The sequence below is a fragment of the Panulirus ornatus genome, chromosome 4 (genome assembly GCF_036320965.1).
Source record: "Panulirus ornatus isolate Po-2019 chromosome 4, ASM3632096v1, whole genome shotgun sequence".
In the NCBI taxonomy this organism is placed as follows: domain Eukaryota; kingdom Metazoa; phylum Arthropoda; class Malacostraca; order Decapoda; family Palinuridae; genus Panulirus; species Panulirus ornatus.
Window position 1 is genome coordinate 46,461,032 of NC_092227.1, and position 16,436 is coordinate 46,477,467.

Sequence of the window (16,436 nt, forward strand, 5' to 3'; positions counted from 1 at the left end):
GGCTCAATGAGTTCGCTAAGCTCATTTGTCCAGCAAGACTGACTCGGGTCTCCGGGCTCTTATTTATTATTATTATTATTAGAAGTTCACCAACCCCATTTTTCCTAGGTATTCCTAACTCTCATCACCATCGCCTTGGTTTAAGGTCGTCAAATGAAATATATTGTTTAGAATCATGCTTGTGACTGTGACTATTAATAACGAAATAGTAAACTGAACAAAGCAATTACCCCCTTCTGTTAAGTGAAAGAACGTCATCTATGGATAATGGGACAACAAGGAACAAGGGAATATGGTCATCAACTTAACGAGCGAGAATGAAAAGAGAAAGTGGTATGAGTGAATCACTATCCACTTTTAGAGAATACATATAATGATCGTTCATTGTGTGGAATTTCGTGGTGGAATGATTTAGTTAACTTCTTATATACCCTTGGAAGTATATATTTCGAACGATAAGTAAGAGTAATGATGGAAGTCAGTAGGAAGAAACTTGAGACGACGGGTGAAGCTTTGAACCTGTTTCGAATAGGTTCAACTCGCCGGTTCGTTGTTTACTTCGAAAGCTTTTCCAGCCTCATGGTTTTCTTGGCGGTGTTGTGCTTCGAGAAGGTCGTGGTCTTCGTGGTGTCGCAACAAGTGGTTCGTGCAAGGTTTCAGGTAATTTTCCTGGACGGTGATGTATAGAGTTGAGGGTATGTGGTAAAAGTTGTGTGCAGCGTGATTTGGATTTCTGAAGCTTATCGTGTATCGCATTGCGAAAAAGGGTGGTTTTACGAATATCGGCGATAGTGTGGGAGTAATTGAGGTGAACGTTGGTAAAATACTTGTAAAGAAAAAGAAATAAGGTTGACAGAAGCTGTGGAAACCTTGCGTAACCATCCTAGCCACCGGGTCTAAATTTAACACATACCCGTGACGCCGTCGCGCGATATGCTGAGTGTTGTCGACCAAGCCACCACACTGAACAGCTGTTTCTGCCCGGACACGGCGCCGTCCACCTTCCTCAACCCTCAGGCGTTGCATTCCATCCCCAGCAGCTCCCCACATTAATATTGGCACATTTATAAAGTAAATCTCTGCTGCTTCGGAAGTTCTGGTGTGTGGCTTTCGAGTATGATGACCGTTTCAGACTGGTTCGGAAGTTACGAAGTTATGTTTCTCTGAAGATGGTTTTTGATGTGTTTAGCGCTATTCTGACCTTTATGTCGACCGCAGATCACCAACTTCAGATATTTCCCCATTTAGCCAAAGACTTTTGGGGACACTTCGGTGGGATATGGGGGTTTTGGGCATAGGGCATCACAAAAATTAGTGATTTGCGGTGGAAATGAAGATCACAATTGTTGAAGACATCAAAAGCATCGAGAAAAATATAAAACGATTTCAACCTAGCTTAATCTAACATAACAAACTTACACTAACCAAACGAAATTCGCTGGATGTATGAAACCGGTTTACTTACCGGTTTTCGTAAGTTTGGTTTGTTTTCTAAATGTGTTTAACCCACATCTTCTCTTTTCAACTCTATTTTCCATGTTTCCATATTCCTCACCACTGTCGCTTTATTTTACATGCTAGAAGGAAATACTAGCAATCCCGCTTCATAACTTTAGAATTGTTCTTTAACTATTACCCTCCCACTGCATAAGTCTGTATCAAATACTAGTTATGATTTGTACATGCCGTAGCAATTCATCGCAAGAAATGAGGCAGGTTCCCAAAAGTAGGTCTCTGGAAAGAGCATTTAAGGTGTTTTTGAGTAGGTTTGGTCATGACACTGAAGGTGTGGGAACTAGGCTGGCTTGATCCTTACTGGCGCCTGGCATCTACTTTGTATTGTTTCGGCTGCAACAGTTAGTCATATTCACCTGGAATTTAACTCCTTAAACACCACGTTACTACCCCGGCCTTGGATTTGACCCTAAGGGGTCAAGTCTGAACTAGTCACACCGTCAGTGCTTCTGGAAGAACCCCAGTAACGTATACTTCGTAAGGTGAGAATATTCTCGTGGCATTAACCTTTGTTCATAGCCTTGTACCAGGTGTGTATATCAACGCAAAATGTAATGGAAATGTAATTGAATGGATTAATTTGTTTTCCCCAACTTTCACAGTGGCAACTTGAAAAGTATTTTGTTTTACCAGGAAGTATATGTGTTATTAGGAATACATGTTAGGAACAGCATTGCTCTGAAGAACATTGCTTTTTCAGGAGTGAATGTCATATTTCTAACTCGCTTTGGAATGCCTCGGGTTATATCGATATCGTATAACCGAATGTTGACGAACGATTTTCAAACTCTTCTAAAAATGAGATGTACATTTTTCTCCAGTTTTTTGTACTTCATATATTTTAGGGTTTTTAAAAGATTGTCATATCTTCCCGCGTGTGGAATTATACACAAGATTGAACTATATTATTAAGCTGACGACTGTCTACCAGTAGTTGTCAGGAAGTTTTACTGGACTCAAATTTATTTCTTCAAACTGTTCGTGTTAAGGACGGCTTTACATTACTGTGTTGGCGTGACCTCTGACCTGACTGACTGATCATAGTGAGACGTACATACACGAAGAGTCGTTCAGTCTCGCTTTGGGATCGAACCGTTTTGCTCAGCTCGGAGTAAGTTTACAGTTAAATGCATTTTAGTACTTTTTTAAATGATTGCCATCTTCATGCCGCTTTATATCTGGGTTAATGGTTTTAAGTTATAGAAGATGAGCTGAATCATTAACGAGAATGTTTATATTTGCTACGGGAGTATGTAGTGTATTGAATCGCAATAACAGGTGACGGTGTGTTGGGGGTTCGTGTGAGTACTTAACATGTCTTTAATGTTCCAATAATATTTTATGAACGCTGGATGTAATTCCGAACGTGTACTTTTGCACGTGTAAGGATTTTACGTTTTTTTTTGTTTTTTTTGTTAACTGGACATTGTATAGATGTTGATATAGGTAATGCGTAAGATAGCGTATGCAAAAGTTGCTGTGCGCATTATATTTTTTTTGAAATTCAGTTGCTCAATTTCAGATTGTTTGCTGTCATTCCAGTGGAGAGAATGTTGACGCTACGCGCTGGCAGCTCACACCGTTCTTTAGAAATATTACGGTTTGGAATTCTCGTTTGCACAAAAGCATACATTTTCTGTGGATAATCATGCAATTCGGTTCATGGTATTACGAAATCACTGTTTTTTTTTTAATGAAAAACTGCTGAAAAAAAGACCACGTTGACATTATTTTTTTTGCCCTGCAGCTTAACATTTGAACTGACATTTTGCTTACCGTGACCCAACGTTTCAGCCAACATCAGATGACATACAAATATGTTCTCGTCGTCATGTGACTCATAACAAGGGGCGTGAGGAAGGAAGATGATTACCCTCGTCCACTTGAATCGTTGGTCTGTGGGTTCGAAACAAAGTGTGAATTTTAAGATTGTATTTTTTTTAGGTAAATGTGTAACTTAAGGGATTTCCGTAGGGTTGGAAACTTGCCTTAAACGGAATTCTGCTTATGTACAGCCAAGAGCGGATTGGGTTGATGAAACCAGCCTAGGTATCACTTGGAATTGGCCTCCCAACGCTCGCGTGGGTTGGGGATAGATTCATGAGAGTGATTAAGGGGTTTTGTCCCCTCGGGTCCATTTTAGCGCTACTCCAATGCTCTTTTTTTATATATAGAATGAAAATTCTCCTTTTTTTTAATTAATTCCAATAAAACTTGGCACCGTTACAGCGGACGCACAGCCTGCTGGTCAACTCCGTCAGGATGTAGAACGAAGGAAGCAAATTTAGAACCGAACATGAGATTATAAGCTAAAGCTGCTGGTGAGGGACGAGGTAATCGGTGTCAAGGGTGATGAGTTCAGGGAGGTGGCGAGTAGTGTCGAAATAAAGATGAATAACATAGAAAAAGAATGTTGATAATTGGTAAAAGTGCGGAGGGTTGGAAGCGGTTTCGCAACAGGCTGTTCAGTACAGAAGATAAACGGAGTAATTGGGCAAAATGCGTGAGATGGGAGGGAAGGAGCATATTGAGAGGGTCAGTTGGCAGAGAGGATGGTAAACGAGGTCAGTGCGTCACTTATCAGCGGCACTTCCGGGGAGCTTGAAAGCGGAGTTTGAAAATGTCATAAAGAGCAGATCATAACGAGTGGGGAAACATTTACAATTATTGGAGACGAGACGAGGTTGATCATTAGGATGAAAGAGAAAGTGATCCAAAAGAGGACATGGGAAAGAGGCTGAAAGTTGTGAAAGATTTTGTGATACCGGTGTCGGGGTGAGTTAGATTGTGACGGAGACAGTATGTAGGACTGTTGAGATAACTTATGAAAGAGGTTGACCGTAGTAAAGTGCTGTACTGTAGCGTTATCCTTGTGGAGAATACGTTGAAGAAGAAATGTATTTTAGGGAATGAATGAGAGGTTTAAGAGGGTAGACACAGACCCGGATAGAACATGGGAAGAGCTTGTGAAGATGAGGAGGAATGTTGGGTTAGAGAAGGAAATGAGGAAGATCTGTAGAGTCAAGTTTTCTGATTTATAGTTGGGGAAGATTAGTTAAGATGGTGAAGACGGAAGTCCACCACACTTTGACTCGGCAGTCGAGGATAATGTGCATAGCGGTGTTCAGAATATGAAACGAAATCCCACCACGAGTATAAAGTGTATTATAAGTATATATGGCTTATCTTCGAAGGTATACCAGAACTGGGTGACTGGGTAAGGAGATGTAACGCCTATATAAATGGAGAACTTTATTTTTTATTTCCGCGTGAGCAGCATATTCATTGTGCACGGCTACCCATACTGTGGGGCAAAAGAGGATACAGAGTGCACACAAGGCTTTAATGACTTAGATACATTATAGGTTACATAATGATAATTGTTAACGTGGTTTGAGGTAACACGAATTATTCGGCAATTTACCTGGAAAGTGAAAGTTACAATAGTTGAACAACAATGACTGGATTTTGAAGGAAGATATATATAACTGTTTACGATAAGCAGATGTATGATACCTCAGAGAAATGTGGAGAGTGAACGCGTAGCGATACTATTGAAGGAATTATGGTGTGTTAGAGATGGAAATATTGAAGCGAGGTTTTGACCAGTACACCGTTATAAAGGTTACAATATGGAACAGTTTATAACCCTCCGAGGCACAGCAGGGATGAGCATGATAGACAGAAGAGAGGTAGGATAGAATTTCACGCGGAACAGGATCGAGTCCCACCGGCAGGGGTAGCTGGGTCATGACCAACCACATGAGGTTCGCCGATGAACGAGTGTGTGCGTGTGTGTAGTCGTCACCAGACTAATCTTACGTATGGATACGCCGTGAGTGAAAAGTCGTATTCGGCGAGGCTGTTTGATCGTTAATGGACGAAGAGGAGTCCAGTATTTCCCTGCTGCTGATTGTAGCGCAGCGTTGAAGCTGCAGAAGCCTCGTACAAGGGGCCTTGGAGTTATATAAAAGTAGAATATATATATATATATATATATATATATATATATATATATATATATATATATATATATATGCAATTGAGTGGGAGATGTATAAAAGAAAGAGACAGGAGGTCAAGAGAAAGGTGCAAGAGGTGAAAAAAAGGGCAAATGAGAGTTGGGGTGAGAGAGTATCATTAAATTTTAGGGAGAATAAAAAGATGTTCTGGAAGGAGGTAAATAAAGTGCGTAAGACAAGGGAGCAAATGGGAACTTCAGTGAAGGGCGCAAATGGGGAGGTGATAACAAGTAGTGGTGATGTGAGAAGGAGATGGAGTGAGTATTTTGAAGGTTTGTTGAATGTGTTTGATGATAGAGTGGCAGATATAGGGTGTTTGGGTCGAGGTGGTGTGCAAAGTGAGAGGGTTAGGGAAAATGATTTGGTAAACAGAGAAGAGGTAGTGAAAGCTTTGCGGAAGATGAAAGCCGGCAAGGCAGCAGGTTTGGATGGTATTGCAGTGGAATTTATTAAAAAAGGGGGTGACTGTATTATTGACTGGTTGGTAAGGTTATTTAATGTATGTATGACTCATGGTGAGGTGCCTGAGGATTGGCGGAATGCGTGCATAGTGCCATTGTACAAAGGCAAAGGGGATAAGAGTGAGTGCTCAAATTACAGAGGTATATGTTTGTTGAGTATTCCTGGTAAATTATATGGGAGGGTATTGATTGAGAGGGTGAAGGCATGTACAGAGCATCAGATTGGGGAAGAGCAGTGTGGTTTCAGAAGTGGTAGAGGATGTGTGGATCAGGTGTTTGCTTTGAAGAATGTATGTGAGAAATACTTAGAAAAGCAAATGGATTTGTATGTAGCATTTATGGATCTGGAGAAGGCATATGATAGAGTTGATAGAGATGCTCTGTGGAAGGTATTAAGAATATATGGTGTGGGAGGCAAGTTGTTAGAAGCAGTGAAAAGTTTTTATCGAGGATGTAAGGCATGTGTACGTGTAGGAAGAGAGGAAAGTGATTGGTTCTCAGTGAATGTAGGTTTGCGGCAGGGGTGTGTGATGTCTCCATGGTTGTTTAATTTGTTTATGGATGGGGTTGTTAGGGAGGTAAATGCAAGAGTTTTGGAAAGAGGGGCAAGTATGAAGTCTGTTGGGGATGAGAGAGCTTGGGAAGTGAGTCAGTTGTTGTTCGCTGATGATACAGCGCTGGTGGCTGATTCATGTGAGAAACTGCAGAAGCTGGTGACTGAGTTTGGTAAAGTGTGTGGAAGAAGAAAGTTAAGAGTAAATGTGAATAAGAGCAAGGTTATTAGGTACAGTAGGGTTGAGGGTCAAGTCAATTGGGAGGTGAGTTTGAATGGAGAAAAACTGGAGGAAGTGAAGTGTTTTAGATATCTGGGAGTGGATCTGGCAGCGGATGGAACCATGGAAGCGGAAGTGGATCATAGGGTGGGGGAGGGGGCGAAAATTCTGGGGGCCTTGAAGAATGTGTGGAAGTCGAGAACATTATCTCGGAAAGCAAAAATGGGTATGTTTGAAGGAATAGTGGTTCCAACAATGTTGTATGGTTGCGAGGCGTGGGCTATGGATAGAGTTGTGCGCAGGAGGATGGATGTGCTGGAAATGAGATGTTTGAGGACAATGTGTGGTGTGAGGTGGTTTGATCGAGTGAGTAACGTAAGGGTAAGAGAGATGTGTGGAAATAAAAAGAGCGTGGTTGAGAGAGCAGAAGAGGGTGTTTTGAAGTGGTTTGGGCACATGGAGAGAATGAGTGAGGAAAGATTGACCAAGAGGATATATATATGTGTCGGAGGTGGAGGGAACGAGGAGAAGAAGGAGACCAAATTGGAGGTGGAAAGATGGAGTGAAAAAGATTTTGTGTGATCGGGGCCTGAACATGCAGGAGGGTGAAAGGAGGGCAAGGAATAGAGTGAATTGGAGCGATGTGGTATACCGGGGTTGACGTGCTGTCAGTGGATTGAATCAAGGCATGTGAAGCGTCTGGGGTAAACCATGGAAAGCTGTGTAGGTATGTATATTTGCGTGTGTGGACGTATGTATATACATGTGTATGGGGGGGGGGGGGGTTGGGCCATTTCTTTCGTCTGTTTCCTTGCGCTACCTCGCAAACGCGGGAGACAGCGGCAAAGTATAAAAAAAAAAAAAAAAAATATATATATATATATATATATATATCCTTAGAGGCCCAGTCCTCTGTTCTTAACGCTACCTTGCTAATGCGGGAAATGGCGAATAGTTTGAAAGAAAGTATATATATATATATATATATATATATATATATATATATATATATATATATTGTTACAAATACTACTGGTCCTTGTTTTGCAAGGACGTTATAGATTTGTCAAGTGGCACAACTCAGGATAACACAATAATAAAGTTATGGGATTGAATTAAAGACCAGCATTACATTAAATCTACTTATAATGAAAGAATTCAAGTGTACAAAGATAGGCACATAAATCAAGCATGAAACATTACGTTAACATTGAAAATGAGCTTAACATTGAACATAAGATAACATTCGTACATGACTTAACATTCCAGTTAAGATTTCAAGCCAGGAGTTCTCTTTCCTCTAAGGCAGTTCTTCGATAACATTACACTGATAATTATAACGGGCTTACAGCACAACACTAGGGTAACGGGCTTATAGCACAGCAGGGCTTACAGGCTTACAACACAGCAGGACTTACAGCAGGGGACACCACCCACCTCGCTGGGCTTCAGAGAAAGGAATCAAGTCTCAGCGGGTGTTGTGGGTACCAGAAGACAAGTGTTCGCCCTTGCTGCTATAAACCTTACATTTCGATTGGCTATAGAAATATAGGGGAAGTTCTCATTGGTTGGAGGGTCCCAGAGTCTCGGCGTAGTTACACTCTCGTAAAATGCTGGGTGGACAGAAACTCCGAGCCAGCCTCAAGCATCACTCCTCGCCCTGATAAGAAATAGATACAAACACACACGTCTTCGTAACAATATATATATATATATATATATATATATATATATATATATACGCTGTTACTGTAATGAACAAATTGTAACTTCTCAAACTGACACGCTGCTTGATTTCAATAAACCGTTCTTTGTTAATCTGTTTAACACACACAATTGAGAGGGACAGAGTACACAGTAGAGAAATGTACAAGGAAACATTAAACAGAAGGTACTGCTGGTGGAGACGATAATATCTCAATGTTGTAGAAATGTTCCAGTAGGAGTAGGTATTTCCTAATTGTGGTTGATTACATCTTTAAAGGCCATTCATGGTAATAATAACCGTGAAACTTTGATGGCGGGCGGTGGAGCGTTGCGAGCAGGTGGCCCCATGTAATGAATACATTGTTGGCAGATTGTCTGTCGTTGTGGGCAACGGAGAGTGAAATTTCGGCCGGGATGTGACGTGTTGTTGATTGATGTGTGTATAAGCATATGGTGAATGAATAGCTCCTTGATTTCTAGTTATTTATGTTTCCAGTTACCGGTCAAATGTCTCGTGTCGTGTCTCTGAAAGAATTTTGTAAGTTTCGTGAAAATGAATGAATGTATGTGATGCCCCGAAGTACAACTGCGTTCTTAGTAAGTTGTGGATGACTTCAAAGCCATGACGCATTAGGTCGTGAACACTTGAGTCCCTGACATCTTTACAATTTTTTTTTTTTTCGTGAATATTATTTTTTGTTAGTAATGTCGTCTTTATCGTGCTTTTGGCGAAGCAGATTTGTTTGGGAAACTGTAGTGAATTATTGTGCAGGGTGGTGGATTGTCAGGTTAGTGGGTTATTGGAAAGGATGGTGGATTATGTACAGGTTGGAGGATTACCGTACAGGTTGGTGAATTATTGTGCAGCGTGTGGATTGATGTAGGATAATCATGCAGGGTAGTTGACTGTTGTACAGGGTAGTGGAGTGTTGTACAGGATGGTGCATATTGTACAGGATGGTAGATTTTTGTAAAGGGTAGTGAATTAATGTAAGGATAGGGGATTACTATACATGGAACAAGGGGATTATTTTACAGGTTATTGGATTACTTTACATGGACGGGATAGAAGATTATTGTACAGCGTAGTGGATTATTGTAAAGGGAAGTGAATTATTGTAGGCATAGTTGATTGATATATGTACATGGTAGGGACCAGGGCAGTATCTTACAGGGTAATGGATAACTGTCCAGGAGAGTGAATACAGTGTACTGGATAGAGGGTTATTGTACAGTGTTGTGGATTATTTCGCCTTTCGCTTGGATAGTGTGAAAGTCGTTCCTGCTGGAGAGAATAAGATATACAAAATCAGATTTGTGACGTACGGAATGGAGGTGTAAGCCAAAAAGGAACTTATAAAAGATAAGACGTATTTTGACTGCAACTTGCATCGTTTCGAGATGTAGTGCTACCTGAATCCATTCTCCCTGTCCGTATGTCACTTTGTCTTTTTAGTCGTAACTGAAAACGTGTATCCGAATTTCGAGGTCGTTGTTCATTCGGCGAAAGAAAATAGGTGGAAGATATCTATCGGCAGACATCAGTTTTGCATTGAAATTCTACGAGACGTTATTTTCTATAATTGTTTCCATTCCTGCAGGCGTTTCCCGCCTAACCGATCATCAGGATGTGAGCCTTCGAGGAGAAATCCTCTGTTGGCTCCTTCGTCTGTTCCAGCTTTTAGAAAATGGTGATTACAGGAGGAGAGGATTCCAAGCCCACTCCAGCGCCCTTCATATTCGCCTTTGGCGGCATGTTGGAGATGCGTGGATACGATAATCTTCCGTAGTGGAATAGTTGCCGAATACGAATCGAGCGAGGGCCCGACAGGGTTCGAACCGTGGGTCAGGGTAGTGGGCTCACAAACAACCCAGGTGTTTATCTTTCCCCCGTGGCTGGTCGATAAACGGAAATAGATAGATGGATGGATAGATAGCGATTCAGGGATGCCCATGATGAGGTCTTGCAGTTAACGGTGTAAACTCGTCAACCGCAAGGAAAAGAAAGGTCTTTTTCGACCATCTCCAGGGATCAGATGAGAAATATAAGTGGCCCTAAAAACTCAGAGATGCCTCATAATCTTTGGTGGTTTATCAGTCGCGCCCTCGAGTGCTCTTATTGAGTTGTAGTCTCCGCAAGTCCCGGGGACGTAATCGTGTCGAGTGGCATGCGAGGTAGCCTCCCCAAGTGGTAGTGACTGACGGAGTCCATGGTGTTTGAAGAATGCCAAGAATATTCCGGTCAAGAATTTTGATCGTCGAACCCGTATTATCTTTCCTCTGTAAATTTTCGGGAGAGCATCGCAAACATCGCGCCATCTCGGGGAAGCAATATTGATAACGGGCCAAGGATCTCGAATTCATTCAGGTATTCTGGTATGTTGACATCCACTGGTTTGTGCGGATAGTTTGTTGGTAGAAGGTATGATTATATATATGCAGGTAAAACTTTTTCCTGTACACTCGGCACTGTGTTTTTTCAGATATATATTTTTTTTTTTTTTTTTTTTTTTTGTTTTTTATACTTTGTCGCTGTCTCCCGCGTTTGCGAGTTAGCGCAAGGAAACAGACGAAAGAAATGGCCCAACCCCCCCCATACACATGTACATACACACGTGCACACACACAAATATACATACCTACACAGCTTTCCATGGTTTACCCCGGACGCTTCACATGCCTTGATTCAATCCACTGACAGCACGTCAACCCCTGTATACCACATCGCTCCAATTCACTCTATTCGTTGCCCTCCTTTCACCCTCCTGCATGTTCAGGCCCCGATCACACAAAATCTTTTTCACTCCATCTTTCCACCTCCAATTTGGTCTCCCTCTTCTCCTCGTTCCCTCCACCTCCGACACATATATCCTCTTGGTCAATCTTTCCTCACTCATTCTCTCCATGTGCCCAAACCATTTTAAAACACCCTCTTCTGCTCTCTCAACCACGCTCTTTTTATTTCCACACATCTCTCTTACCCTTACGTTACTTACTCGATCAAACCACCTCACACCACACATTATCCTCAAACATCTCATTTCCAGCACATCCATCCTCCTGCGCACAACTCTATCCATAGCCCACGCCTCGCAACCATACAACATTGTTGGAACTACTATTCCTTCAAACATACCCATTTTTGCTTTCCGGGATAATGTTCTCGACTTCCACACATTTTTCAAGGCTCCCAAAATTTTCGCCCCCTCCCCCACCCTATGATCCACTTCCGCTTCCATGGTTCCATCCGCTGACAGATCCACTCCCAGATATCTAAAACACTTCACTTCCTCCAGTTTTTCACCATTCAAACTCACCTCCCAATTGACTTGACCCTCAACCCTACTGTACCTAATAACCTTGCTCTTATTCACATTTACTCTTAACTTTCTTCTTCCACACACTTTACCAAACTCCGTCACCAGCTTCTGCAGTTTCTCACATGAATCCGCCACCAGCGCTGTATCATCAGCGAACAACAACTGACTCACTTCCCAAGCTCTCTCATCCCCAACAGACTTCATACTTGCCCCTCTTTCCAAGACTCTTGCATTTACCTCCCTAACAACCCCATCCATAAACAAATTAAACAACCATGGAGACATCACACACCCCTGCCGCAAACCTACATTCACTGAGAACCAATCACTTTCCTCTCTTCCTACACGTACACATGCCTTACATCCTCGATAAAAACTTTTCACTGCTTCTAACAACTTGCCTCCCACACCATATATTCTTAATACCTTCCACAGAGCATCTCTATCAACTCTATCATATGCCTTCTCCAGATCCATAAATGCTACATACAAATCCATTTGCTTTTCTAAGTATTTCTCACATACATTCTTCAAAGCAAACACCTGATCCACACATCCTCTACCACTTCTGAAACCACACTGCTCTTCCCCAATCTGATGCTCTGTACATGCCTTCACCCTCTCAATCAATACCCTCCCATATAATTTACCAGGAATACTCAACAAACTTATACCTCTGTAATTTGAGCACTCACTCTTATCCCCTTTGCCTTTGTACAATGGCACTATGCACGCATTCCGCCAATCCTCAGGCACCTCACCATGAGTCATACATACATTAAATAACCTTACCAACCAGTCAACAATACAGTCACCCCCTTTTTTAATAAATTCCACAGCAATACCATCCAAACCTGCTGCCTTGCCGGCTTTCATCTTCCGCAAAGCTTTTACTACCTCTTCTCTGTTTACCAAATCATTTTCCCTAACCCTCTCACTTTGCACACCACCTCGACCCAAACACCCTATATCTGCCACTCTGTCATCAGACACATTCAACAAACCTTCAAAATACTCATTCCATCTCCTTCTCACATCACCACTACTTGTTATCACCTCCCCATTTACGCCCTTCACTGAAGTTCCCATTTGCTCCCTTGTCTTACGCACCCTATTTACCTCCTTCCAGAACATCTTTTTATTCTCCCTAAAATTTACTGATAGTCTCTCACCCCAACTCTCATTTGCCCTTTTTTTCACCTCTTGCACCTTTCTCTTGACCTCCTGTCTCTTTCTTTTATACTTCTCCCACTCAATTGCATTTTTTCCCTGCAAAAATCGTCCAAATGCCTCTCTCTTCTCTTTCACTAATACTCTTACTTCTTCATCCCACCACTCACTACCCTTTCTAAACAGCCCACCTCCCACTCTTCTCATGCCACAAGCATCTTTTGCGCAATCCATCACTGATTCCCTAAATACATCCCATTCCTCCCCCACTCCCCTTACTTCCATTGTTCTCACCTTTTTCCATTCTGTACACAGTCTCTCCTGATACTTCTTCACACAGGTCTCCTTCCCAAGCTCACTTACTCTCACCACCTTCTTCACCCCAACATTCACTCTTCTTTTCTGAAAACCCATACTAATCTTCACCTTAGCCTCCACAAGATATATATATATATATATATATATATATATATATATATATATATATATATATATATATATATATATATATATATATACATATATATATATATATATATATATATATATATATATATATATATATATATGCTTGTGTGTATACAGGTGTGTATCCCTTTGCCTTTGCAACACAAATGTGAGAGTATTTGTTTGCTGACGCACTTATTTCTTTTTTCCGAGGGAACGTGTAACAAAGATCCTTACTAGTTTGGGCAAACTGGTAAGGATCTTTCTGTTAGACTTAAGTGACATAAATATAGTATAAGAACAGAACAAGAATCAGATGCCTTGTTTAATCGTGTTGAAAATCATTGTATTGACTGGAGTAATGCCATCTCAGTAACTCCGGTACCACGTGAAATATCATTGAATCATCTGTAATTGTTGAATACACAAAGAATTGTAACATTGATATCGGTGAAGGTCTATACCAATTGGATAGATTTATTGTGGATAAGATTTGTAAACGGTTCCCTTTCTTGTACACATAAATTTATGAGCTTGATGACAGACTGGAACACACACCTGACGTCGATTCAGGTACTCGCTTGCTTACCAAATGGCGTCGTAGTTAAGTCTCATCGTTGTATATCAACTGACTGTTATATTTCTATATTCTTGTATCTTCCCTAATGTCATTATTACACGACAGTGCACTTGAAAACCTATCGTGTTTCATTTCCCCCGTGGACTCGTAGTAGTTGATCACGCGATCAGTTGTGATCCTTTACACACACACACATATATGATTAATCGCTGTTTCCCGCGTCAGCGAAGAATGGCCCATCCACTCGTATACACATACATAAACGCCCATACACACATGTACATATTCATACTTGCTTGCCTTCATCCATTTCTGTCGCTACCCCGCCACACAGGAAATAGCGTCGCCACCTCCCGCTTCAGCCAGGGAAACTGACAAAAAGGCCTTCGGTCACACTCAGTCTCTAGCTGTCCTGTGTAATACACCGAAACCACAGCTCCGTATCCACATCCAGGCCCCATAAACCTTCCCATGGTTTACCCCAAACGTTTCACATGCTCTCTCTCTCTCTCTCTCTCTCTCTCTCTCTCTCTCTCTCTCTCTCTCTCTCTCTCTCTATATATATATATATATATATATATATATATATATATATATATATATATGTATATTATGTATGTATGTATGTATATATATATATATATATATATATATATATATATATATATATATATATATATGTGTGTGTGTGTGTAAAAAACGCCCTGGAAAGAGAAGATAAAAACTAATAAACGAAAATACACGCCGTTTTTTTTCTTTGCAGTGGTGATTGTTGCCTATATCTATTCACGGTGAAGTGAAGGTCATATATATATATATATATATATATATATATATATATATATATATATATATATATATATATATATGTATATAGTGTGTATTGATTTTATGGGTTTCAGAAAACCTACACAGTCAGTGAGTATCGAGGGACTGTGATTCATATTTGAGCCTCAGAATATCGGTGAATGTTATTTGCCTCGCTTTTGTAGTCGGGTCTTTATGTCAGACTGATAATGAGGTCGTCCTTGTTAGTGGCGAAATTAATGAACCAGTATTGAGTGTCCTCGTTAGCCGTTTCGAATCTTCTTAGATCCCAAGCCTCAAAGCGAGCTGCATGTCCATTGTGTCAGATCTTCTTAGATCCTTAGCGTCAAAGTGAGCTGCATGTACTAATGATGATGGACTTTGCCCAGTTGTTGCCAATGGGAGAAGGAACACGAAAGGCTCGAGGGATAGTATCCTCCCAGGTTTTAGAGGATCAGGAAGTGGTTCAAGGGTTCGATGTCTGATCTCAACAGGGAACGATGCACTCCCCAGCCTCCTGTCTTCGTTCACCCTTTTTGGCTATAACTGGGGCAGTGCATCATTACTAATTGACAACAACTCGTCTTGACGCCGAGGGGTCTAAGATCCGACGCTGTGGACGCGCAGCTCACTTTGCGGCTTGGGATCTAAGATGTCCCTGGGAAATAGACGTCCTGAGCTGTGGTGCACTTTGGACTTAGGCCTAGGGACCCCTTTCTGTGTGTATATGTGTGTGTGTGTTGAGGGGGAGAATGCCTTAAAATAAATTTTTCACGTTCACTCTGTCCACGTCATGCAGATATGAAATGGATGTTATGATAAGTTGACGGGATATGAGGAGGAGGAGGAGGAGGCCTGAAGGATAGAGATCAGCGTATTTGTGGAGCTTTACTGTTTTAACGATTGTTATGAAGGTGTTTTTCGTAGCATTTTCACCCCTCTCTCCACGCTGTGTACTGCCACAGACGTCTTTGTGAAGATTAACAATATTTGCAAAACTGATGTGAATCTTGGATTAATGAGAGCCTTAGCATATGTTTGTTTATTAGGCTGGTTGAGCATAGAAGTTACCGATATTAATTCGTTTTTCCAAGGAAGAGGTTTCTGTATCTGTGATGGCTTGACATGGGAGAGGTTTCCCTGACTTTAATGGACCAACTTGAGCGAGGTTCCCACATATCATTCAAGTTCCAAGGGTTTTGATGACCAAAAAGGCATATCCGTGATCACGTGAGTGAGGAGTAGGAGATTGAGAGTACTTTCATGAGTGAGATGTGGTATATATTCGAGCGTCAGGTTGGGAGTGGCCACTCAGTTTTTACTGGCAGGGGTTAGACACATTGCTCAGGTCTCGTGTGGTTACTCAGGGCAGAATGAACTTTCCGCCACAGTGTATCAAACAGCACCAAGGGGTCGGTCACTTAAGCAGTGAGGTCCAGGTTTGCAGGCGGAGCGGAACCACTGTACCTCGGGTATTTATTTTTTCGTCAAGGTTACTGGTAGTCCACCTCCCTTGTAGGTTGAACTCCACACACACCTTGTTAAGATGCAAGTATAGGAGAGTCAAGAGTCCGTAAGATGAAATTAAAGTTTATAGAAAAGATGGAAAGTTGTACCATCATAGTATAAGAGTT

The 16,436-nt window shown here is 41.4% G+C and overlaps 1 protein-coding gene across 1 annotated transcript in view; it reads left to right on the top strand.

Annotated features, from left to right (window-relative positions):
• The first annotated feature begins 292 nt into the window (after window positions 1-292).
• Window positions 293-16,436, top strand: part of LOC139764783 (uncharacterized) — a 74,219-nt gene continuing 58,075 nt past the window's right edge. The window contains exons 1-2 of the mRNA XM_071691667.1: window positions 293-333; window positions 533-660. Coding sequence (XP_071547768.1) covers window positions 293-333; window positions 533-660 — 169 coding nt within the window. The remainder of the gene's footprint in view (window positions 334-532; window positions 661-16,436) is intronic.